Source organism: Crocodylus siamensis, chromosome 9, assembly GCF_052110815.1.
Source record: "Crocodylus siamensis isolate JL-2025a chromosome 9, ASM5211081v1, whole genome shotgun sequence".
In the NCBI taxonomy this organism is placed as follows: domain Eukaryota; kingdom Metazoa; phylum Chordata; order Crocodylia; family Crocodylidae; genus Crocodylus; species Crocodylus siamensis.
In genome coordinates, this window is record NC_143403.1 from 69,159,297 (window position 1) to 69,169,220 (window position 9,924).

The following is a 9,924-nucleotide window of genomic DNA, read 5'->3' on the forward strand; positions in this document are numbered from 1 at the left end:
ACCTGTGCCATACATTTCCAACATCTTTTATGGGTTTGAAAATCTGTATCCATTCCAGATCTGTTACTGGCTCACACCAGGTAGCTTTATCTACATCAGAGTTTGTATGATAGCAGCCAGATTCAAACATGTCCACTGTACTAAGAGACTCATTGCTTTTTGAGCCACATGAAATTCTAGCTGTATCTTTCTGACCTTTACATTCAAAATCAGTTTTGTCAGATTTGCTGGCATGCTGGGTCAAAGCACTTAAAGAAACCAAACAGGAACTCAAGTTGAGCCAGTGCTCATGTACAGGTAGACAGGCCTCAAAGGTTTGCTGGTTTCCTCTAAAAAACCTATCTTGTGAAGTATGAAATGTGTCCTTGCTTCTCCCCGGCCTCGTACTGTCGGTGCTGGACACTGTTCTGCTCTCTGGCTCATCACTCCTAGATGAAGCATCCTGCTTTTCCTCCTCCTCCACAAACAGAGCTTTCCGCCTCTCTAATAAGCCTTTCTGAAGGCGATGTAAGCTTGCTGAGGTACTTTCTTCTATGGCTGACACATCCACCACCTTTTCTGGTCGGCACACATTACAGATGGTTCTTAGCCTGCTTTTCTGTGCCTCTGTAGTTCTGTATTCCTTAGGCATCTTCTGAGTTAGGCCCTCACTCCTAACTGTATCCTCCTCGTAGTTACTTTCAAGGTCTGCTGATAATGGTCTGCTACAATGGCATGATGAAGAACTCAGGTCACAACAATGCATTTAATAATTCAGATGAATTGCACTTGGTCTAACACACAGTTTGGATACAGGCTGAAGCCACAGTCCTGTGGCACACAGCACACAGGCAGAGAACTACACCTAACCAAAGCCCCTGTGAAGTCAGCATAGCTGTAGTTGTCCAGCCGCACATTACACTTCACAGGATAGGTTCTCAAGACTTTTGGTATTTTAGTACTGTAGAAATTACAAGAAACTGAAAACTTTGATTTTAAAATATAAAGAAGTAATTCATACCAAAATGCTGTTGCCTGAATTCCCTCACTGTTTCTGAGTAAACTATAAACAGCTAAAAGCATGTGGCCAAGCACAGTTTAAGGAACATCCAGCCTGAAGACCAAACTGATTTTCTAAAGTGGAATATCATAGTTTCTTGAACAGCTGAAAATTTAACTGACTTCTTTTTTCAAGAAATATTTATGTCCTATATGCCTTACAGGCACTCAAGAAAAAGCTAAGGCATCCATTGGGATTGGAGTCATTAAATAAATAATATAATATAAAACAGAACGATTAAACATTGGCAAAGAGATGACTCAAAGGAGTTATTTACCCGGCTGGGCAGTTTATTTTACTAAACACGTTTGCGATTACATGATTTTAAGTTTATTCTCATGCTCATTTCTATAAATAAGACATTATGATAGCATTTCTCTCTGACATAGCAGTTACGCTGTGCAAGTTCCATCCTTTTGTTTTATTTTGACTTACAGGCACTACATGCATTAGTCTCTTAACCAAACTGATAACTGATTTACATTTACTGCCTCAGAGTCCAGAGATGCTCTCTTTTCACATAGGTCCATAAGCTCTGAAGTATTGTACAGTTACTTGGTAGAAGGCTAAACATGACCCAATGGGTAGATCCTCTCCCTCAAACACACAACAAACATGGTCTGCAGGTTATGCTGCCAAGCTTACCTTGTTTCATGTGCCTCTTTCTCATGTTTCTGCCTTAATTTCTGTGAACTCTCCAAGTTGAAATGAAGAAACTGCAAATCATGCTGCTGCTTTACATAGATCTAGATTCAGATAGCGATAAAACAAGTAAACTTGGACAGGCAAAGAATTTTTTACATCTTATATTAACATACTGCTTTCCATCCCAAATTATTTCCAAAAGCCAAGCCAATACTGATAGTCAAACGATGAGCCAGATTTTGCAAGTGGGGAAAAAAAAAGGATCAGCTGCGTACACTAATTATTTTTCCCCTATGTCAATGACACAAATCTCCAGTGCTGAAAAAACACGGTACCTCTATAGCAAGACATGGCAACAACACACACCATTACAGGGTGAGAACTGAAAATCATATCCAACTAACGGGCAAAACATATTGATGGTGAAACAAAAAAGTTACCAGACACACACCACAACTACCACCACTCCACTTTCCAAAAGTACACAGGATCATCCAGTGATTGCAAATGGGGAAGACATTGGTTTTGCATACCAGCAGAAAGACAGCATCACTTGCAGTGCAATACCCCTTGATTCCCACATGAGTTCACTCAGCACCTCTGAAGATAAAGCCCCTAATTCTTTTTTTATTTGAATTCCACAAATCATGATAAAGGTCCTTTTCCAAAATAATTTAATATGAAACCAACACACGTTTGGTAAACTGTTTATTTTAACTCATGGTCCCATGATAGATCCAAATCCTGTTAAGTCTCATGCAAGCATCCCACTTTATGGGCTCTGAAAGGAACCTCACGGTGTGGGAAGCTAACCACATATCTCTATGCAGGGCTTGCACTTCATTCATTATGCCATTGAATACATATAAATTAGTGCTTTATCATGGTTAAGGTGGAAAAAAATGGATTTACACCGTAAGTTCCTGGTAGCAACAGATAAGCAGCACAAATTTTATAGTGATTTATAATGAACAAGATCAGTTGAACTGCTTGTTCTCTTGACCAATCATGCAATTCTATGAAGAGGTAAATGTTGTTGGTCAAAACTAACTACCATCAACAGAGAAGTGCAATGAGAATTATACCTGCCGCAAACTGGACAGCTCTGTATCGGTCCGTACTTGTTTGGACTTGGCAAATTGAAGAAGCTGATCCTTCCTGTTTGCTTTCTCAGCTGTTTAAAAAAATGTAAGAAACACAATTATTTCCCCACTAGAAATCAAAGTCAGTAACTGAAAACTGCCAAGGGAGATCTCAGACACACTGTTCTCTTAGGAGCAATGCCATATTTTTGCCTAACAGAGAGCTCTTTTTATAGCTTGTGGAGCAACTAAACAGAATGTTAAGTGATGACTTCTCACTTACAACACGCATCTCACTTCACAAAGTTTCTAGCACTATTTTTGAGATGCATTTCTTTCTGTCATCACTGACTGGATCATTTTTCTCTTCAGGTGATCGTATTCATATATGAAAACGAAACTCAGTAATCGTTTCCACTCTCGTGTGTGTCAAGGAAATGCACAATATTTCTCTTTGTAAATAGAAATGCTCACCGCTAAGCATTAGCTCATTCTTCAGGTAGCCATTCTCCTGTTTGAGGCGTATGATTTCTTCCTGCTGCTCATTATTTTCTTTCGTCTTCTCACTGAGGTCCTCTTTAAAATAAAAGAGGGTGCTTCTGAGCAAAACGAAACCATTCAGATGTGGGGCGAGCAAGATATCATATAGAACACTTACCTTTCAATTTACTCATTCCCAAGATCAGTTCTTTCAGGCTCAGCTTGAAATCCTGCTTTTCTTTGTTGATACTAGATTCCTTTGCCTTTGTTGCACGCAATGCATTCTCTAGCTGTTTAAATTTGGATGTAAACTCAGCAATGTAATTGCCTGCTTCAAGTATATCTTTGTCCTAAAACATGAAAATAGAGTATGCTTTTTCATCTTCATTTCTAGGTCTTCCCATTTTGTCAGGTAGATGCAGCAGCAACGGCAAGTCACTATACCAACCCCTGTACAATGATCCGACAACTCTTGACAATCAAAACCAAGTGTGTTTAGAAAGTTACACAACCCCTTATGAAAATATTAGTTTCTAGCTTGTTCAAGATTTTGCATATTCATTTAAACTTTCCCTCCAACAACCTGATTAACACTGATCTATATGGCAGTCACCAATACTAACATTGCACCTTCACACAGGTATGTTGAGTATGCAGTGACAAGACACAAAAGAAGCATTACCTTTAGCTTTAGCATAGTAACAAGCTCCTGTTCTCTAGCCTGTAACTGGCCAATTTTAGCTGACAGCTCCAATACTGAGCAGTTGAGGCTCTGATTTTTCTCCTAGCAAATAGAAAGAAAACGGTTATCATTTAGGTATATTTGGTAGTACAAACACTTCAGCAAGTAAAGAACATGCTGTTTCTTTCCCCTGTAAATATATGCATAACTCCAGTTCTATGTTAAGAGAGCAACAATGTGGCCTAGTGAGCAGAAAGCAGGGACTGGGAGGCAGAAGCTCCTTATTTCTAAGCTCGCTTATTGCTCAGATCACAGTGCAACCTCTGGCAAGATGCATCACATTTTTCACCAGTAAGATGTGAAGGGGTGTCTCAAGAATTAATAAAATGCTTTGATAACGTGTATTGTTACTTAAATAGGAAAAAGTTCCAGAGGGAAAAACAGAATTCTTTTGGAAGTGAATCTCTAGTGGTAATATAGACCGCTTTCAAAAAATACAAAGCAAAACAAAATGGCCCACATCACATCTTCTTAGATCTTGAAGCATTGAGTAGGAGTCCATTTCATAAAAGGAACCGGAAAGAAGATAAAAAACACACTAATGGAAGCTATGCAGCTCGTATTCACCATGGAATTAACTGACTGCTTTCCCACTGTTTCCTATGGTCAGTTGCATAGAAAAGGGGACAGAGTCAGAATGCCTGGTTACCTTTCCCAACCCTTCAAAATGGCAATATTCAAGTCTCTTAGCAGCTCTGTGCCTTGGTTTACTCATCTACAAGATAGGTAGAATATTATTTACTCACTGACTCAGACAGCTTGTGTGCCTTTAAGGTTTGTAAAGCACTTGAGATCTCCAAATAAAAGAATGCTCCAGAAAGTGTGCAGTTTTTGTAAAAAACTGGTATAAAAACAATAGGACTTACTTCCAAAAGGGTCCTATTCCCATTAATGGTGTGTGCCCCTGACGGCTGGGAGGGCACGGCTATGCCAGTGGTGGCGGGAGTCTGGTGGCAGTGAGCAGAGAGCTCCTACAGACACTGCCTGCACTGTCAGTAGTGTGGGGGAGGGGGTGGCCAGTCCCAACCACGGGTCGGTGACCATCCGCAGGCCAGGGGCGATCAGGGACTGCCCGCAGAGGTTGCCGTCGGCGGGGTGGCCTTTTCGCAGGGGATGCACGTGTACCTGCGGGCATCCTGTAATGCGTCGTCCCTGCCTATTCCCCCCCATAACATATTCCAATGTAAGCAGTGATACACATTGTCAAAGCTATTTATTGATTCTTAGTTTTATATGCTATAGTAGTAAAAAACTTAAACATAGAGCCCTAAATCTGCAGATTTTATAGGGAAACTACTCAGATGTCTGTATCTTATGCACGTGCGCACTGGGGAGACCTACCTATGAATCAAGACCTACCTCTAGGACCTGACAATGAAGCATTGTATCTGCCGCTTTTTGAGACAACTCTTTAAGCTTCTGTTGAGTGCTTTCGAGAGCTGTCCTTCGGTCATTCTGCTGAGATTCTAAGAACTTTAGTCTTTTAGTTAGCGTTCTTACCATCTCGTTTCTCTTGAGCAGTTCATCTGCAAGAACAAAGAGGGGGGGAAGAATCAGGTATTTGTAGTCAGCAAATAGCTATATACTAATTTCACACACACCTTCAAAAAGGCAGAAGTATTTTAACCCAGTGTTTAAAGGTAAGAGACTTAATTTTAAAAGTGGATGCATGGTTTGCATAATCCGGAGGCAGACATATGAATTTTTACCTGACATGTTTCTTCCCTACTTAGCTGTACAGACTTGAGTTTGGAAAGAGTTACTAGTACCAATACAACTGGACAGCAGATTCTACTAAGAAAGAACAGTTATATTTCCCTATAACAGAAAGTTAGTAACAGGCAAGAGTCTCTTAAAAGTGCAAAGCACGTGAAGTTACTAAATCAGATAATCTGCTAGCTCTGTGCTGCTCCCTCCCTCCCTCTCTGTCATTCTAGTATTTCTACTATTTCCATGGTAATCTAGGATGGATGGAATTCTTTCTGTTGTGACCTACTACTTGAGTGTGGCTGAGGACAGAGATTTTCTGGTGCCTCGCTATTACTGGATGCCAGTGCCTCTCTGATGTCATAGGTGTGTTCCAGCTCTAGATGGCATGGAGTACTCCGTGTTGTTCATGAAAATATTTTTCTTGCAAATGTTATGACAATTCGCAAAATTACAAGTTTCTAGGTGAGCAAGCATTAAGAAGTCAGAATGTGATTTCAGGATGGGAAATAATCTATCCAAATATCTACTCCATCTCTGCCAATTCATGATGAGATCTGTTTAACACTTCTGAGAAGCTGCGGTTTCAGTAAGGACACTGGGCCCTATAATTTAGAAGAGAATAAAACCATCCTTCCAGTGCTGTAACACTATTACAGATGGGGCTCTGCACTCCACTTATGGGACTGGAGCCTTACTCTGTACGGCACTTACTTTCTAACAGGCTACACCTTTCTGCCAATGTTAGTATTTTCTGGCGATCATCCTCCCAAGCTAACAGCTGTCTCTGATGCACTACAACCATGTCATTGAGCTCCTTATCGCGATCTTTCAGTTCTGCGATTAACAGCTGGAGTTCTTGCCTCTGCTTTTGAATGGTGCTGCTCTCAAGATTTTGACTACGATCCTGCAGAAAGAAAACAGCTCTGTCATATTCAAGAAATAGGACAGGAATCATTGAACTATGCAATGAACACGATGGGTCTTTATGCAATGCTGTGTACTCTCACTTGTATTTTTTTAAAATAAGCTGAAATCACTCAGAGTAAACATGAGTAATAAATCCAAGGACAGCACTACAGTTTTCCTAAATGTCGGGATAAAAATCAGAAAGAAACTACTTGGATACAGACCAAGTTAAGCCAACAGTATTGACAAATCCCAATGTTAAAGAACAAAGCGTGGGTACTTGTCCAACCAACTCCATAAGTGACCTGAAATTACTCCGTCTCCCCCTTGCCTGAAACAAGACGCTCTTGTTAAGTTCTGAAACAGATCACCCCAGAAATATCCTTCATGTTTTGGTAAGTATGACAATGGCAGTCAAGAGTCAAAAAAAGAAGCGACGGCGACTCAATGGAAATAAAGATCAGCCGCTTCCAAAACCTGCTGAACTATCTAGTGATGAATAATACGAGAACTCAAAGCCCAGCTTGGAGGCCGGTTCTGGGCAAAGCTTCGATCCTGCAAACAGTTAAACATCCCTTGGATTTTGTTCACTTTAATCGAAGTTCGCCATGTGTCTCCAGGAGGAAACTGCACAAGATTTGCGTCATGTCTGAAATTTACAGAACCGACCGGCAGATATTCAGCGTTTCAGACACACTGGTTTCAAGGACATGACAAACGCTAGAGAAGAGCATCTATTTATTTTTCAACAATGACATATGAAATTGGAAAGAGGATTTATCATTTTATCTGTCGTTGCTGTATGACTTGAAGCGGCGCAGTCACCTCAATCCTCCCAATTCCTGCTTAATATTTTAATGTGCGGTTTGTGTGGGCGTATTTTCGGGGTTTTTTACCTGGGATGACGCAGCAGGTGGAAGCGATGGATTCATAAGCGTTCAGCAATCAGGTTCCTGCCGGGTACTGGCGTATTTTGGGAACGGTAGCCGACGGCTCGGGATCGGGGTCACTCGATGGGCGGTGGTCTTCGGGGACATTGCTGGAAACGAAGATGTGACAAATTAGTCACGAGCAGGGCCCCCCTGCCGCGCGTCAGCCACGTCCCCGTTTCACCCCGTCCCACGCCGCGCTCTCGGATGAGGGGTGCCATGTCCCTCGCCCTCCCTTTCAACACCTTGTGGGGGGGAGGGGGGGTCTACAACTCCCAGTCAGGAAACCTCAGCTAAAGAGAGGCGGAAGCGCAGGCCGGACACAGCACATCGCCATCGCGGCGCGGCGCCTCCTTCCCACGGAACCGTATCGAGGGAGTGAAACGCGGGCAGCGAGCGGGGAAGCCCAAGGGGTGCTTGTCACAACATCACGGCTGCACTTCAGCATGGAGGCCTGCCCCGCGTGCCGCCGCTCGGCTCCGCCCGTCCGCGCCCGCCGCGGCCCGCCGCATCCCGCCCACGGGCCGCCGCCGGGAGGCGCTGGCCACGCCCCGCGGTGACGCGAACGCGGCGGGCGGTTGGCGCCCAACTGCCGCCCCGGCGCCGGCGCATGCGCGGGGCGATGGGTGCCCGGGGGATGCGCCGCGGCGGCCCGCGTTTGTCTTCGTGCCCGGCGCCGGCGCGTGTGGGCAGAGCGGGGCCCGCGGGGCTCGGGCGCGTCTGCAGGCCTGGGTGGCTGTAGCTAGATCGAGCTGCCTGTCTACCTGTCTAGCTGCCTGTGCATATGTGATCTAGCTATCTGTATAGCTATGGCTAGCTAGGCATTTAGCTATATCTAGTTATCTGTAGCTATATCTAGCTATCTATCCATATATTATCTAGCTAGCTAGCTACCTATATCTATCTAGGTATAGATCTACACCTAGCTATATTTATCTAGTTATATCTAGTTAGCTATATCTGTTTATCTAGCTATCTGTATCTAGTTATAAATCGAGCTGTATTTAGCTATCTAGCTATATCGACGCCTATCTCTCTCTCATATCTACCGGATATATAGGTATCAATAGATATGTGGGTGAGTCGTGTCCTCACCAGCGCCCGTGGCCCAGATGCCGGAGGCGCGCGCCGACGGGCTGATGAAGCGTGATTCACTTCACGAAAGCTTGTGCTGCAAGCGTGTGCACACGCGCAGCGCCAGCTTTCCTGGGCTGAACCTCGCTTCGGTGCACGAGCAGCTCGGGGAAGCTTGTGCTATACAGGTCTGCTTTGGTGAATCTAGCGGTGCTCGCAGTTTCGGCCCCACGGGCCTGATGAACGGCATGGGGGTGGGCTGTGGGCTGGATTGGGGCCTGTGCTGCCTGCACCTGCCCTGGATCGGGCTCCAGAGGCCCCACTTTGCCGCTGCCTGGCATCAGTGCATCAGGATCGGACCCGGCGCCACCCGCACGGCCCGTCTAGCACACGTGGCTATCACCCGTGAGGAGCCCCATGGGCTGGATGACATGGTGCCGGCGGCTGCATCGCCCGAGGACCAGAGATTGATCCCCCTGGGTTATTCTGTAAGGTGCAGATCTACCCTGGCTTCATCTTACTGGACCAGCCGTCCAGCTGGGAGCGCCGGTGGACAAGCTTTCGCTCCCAGGGAGAGCTCAGCAATGCAAGATGGTTCTGCCAGTCACAAAACGAATGGAGCGCTGCCCGTTTGGATAAGTGGATCTGCTGAAACAGTTTATTCATTTAACAACTGGTCATTACCAGTGAAGGGCATGGCCAAGCGTTCTCCATTAATGCAATAATTACCTACAGGTTTAAGGGCTTTCCACATGGATTCTTGGTACTACCGTGTGTATGATAAGCTACATATTTTTACAATCTTTTTTACATTTAAAAGCTAGGTAAGTTTAAGGGAGCCCTGAAACGTTCAGCGGTCTTTCACACTAAATCACCTGGAAGACTCAGACAGTGGCTCCCAACCAGGGTGGCCTGGGCTGTCTTGAGATCCTTTCAGGGGCGCCATGGGATGACACGCGGTGTTAGCACTGCTGGGTGTGCAAACATGATTCACAAGATAAACCAAACAACTTCAAATACGAATGCTAACACTTCTGACTTCTTGTGGCCTGAGTTCTTTGCAATAGAGAAATTGCTCTATTATTTTTTCCATAGTCAAACAGTGAGTGAAAACTAAGCTGGCATTTTCTGAAGTGGTGCCTTGAACTTAATGAGGGGTGCCTTGAGACGAAGAAGTCAGGAACCACCGAACGTTGAGAAACATCTTTTTGTTGATTGTCCCCTTCATCTTAAGATATGAAGAACAGAGGTAACCAGGAAAGATTTGTGAAACGGTGACACTTTCAAACGCCCTCAATAAATTCACTTTCTCACCGA

The 9,924-nt window shown here is 44.3% G+C and overlaps 1 protein-coding gene across 4 annotated transcripts in view; it reads right to left on the bottom strand.

The window, feature by feature from the left end:
* The window catches only part of CCDC62 (coiled-coil domain containing 62), a 16,871-nt gene extending 8,773 nt beyond the window's left edge, over positions 1–8,098 (bottom strand). Inside the window, exons 1-10 of one of the 4 annotated variants that reach the window (XM_090063119.1) lie at positions 7,779–8,098; positions 7,501–7,643; positions 6,410–6,602; positions 5,348–5,514; positions 3,929–4,030; positions 3,425–3,596; positions 3,241–3,342; positions 2,770–2,858; positions 1,685–1,785; positions 1–704 (exon numbers count right to left, since the gene is read on the bottom strand). The exon at positions 1–704 is cut by the window's left edge and continues 55 nt beyond it. In XM_090063119.1, coding sequence (XP_089919245.1) covers positions 1–704; positions 1,685–1,785; positions 2,770–2,858; positions 3,241–3,342; positions 3,425–3,596; positions 3,929–4,030; positions 5,348–5,514; positions 6,410–6,602; positions 7,501–7,536 — 1,666 coding nt within the window. In that variant the 5' untranslated portion in view covers positions 7,537–7,643; positions 7,779–8,098. Of the gene's footprint in view, positions 705–1,684; positions 1,786–2,769; positions 2,859–3,240; positions 3,343–3,424; positions 3,597–3,928; positions 4,031–5,347; positions 5,515–6,409; positions 6,603–7,500; positions 7,644–7,778 lie in introns of those variants that run through there. The other 3 variants (XM_090063118.1, XM_090063121.1, XM_090063120.1) reach the window with 3 other exon arrangements.
* Positions 8,099–9,924: the final 1,826 nt, after the last annotated feature.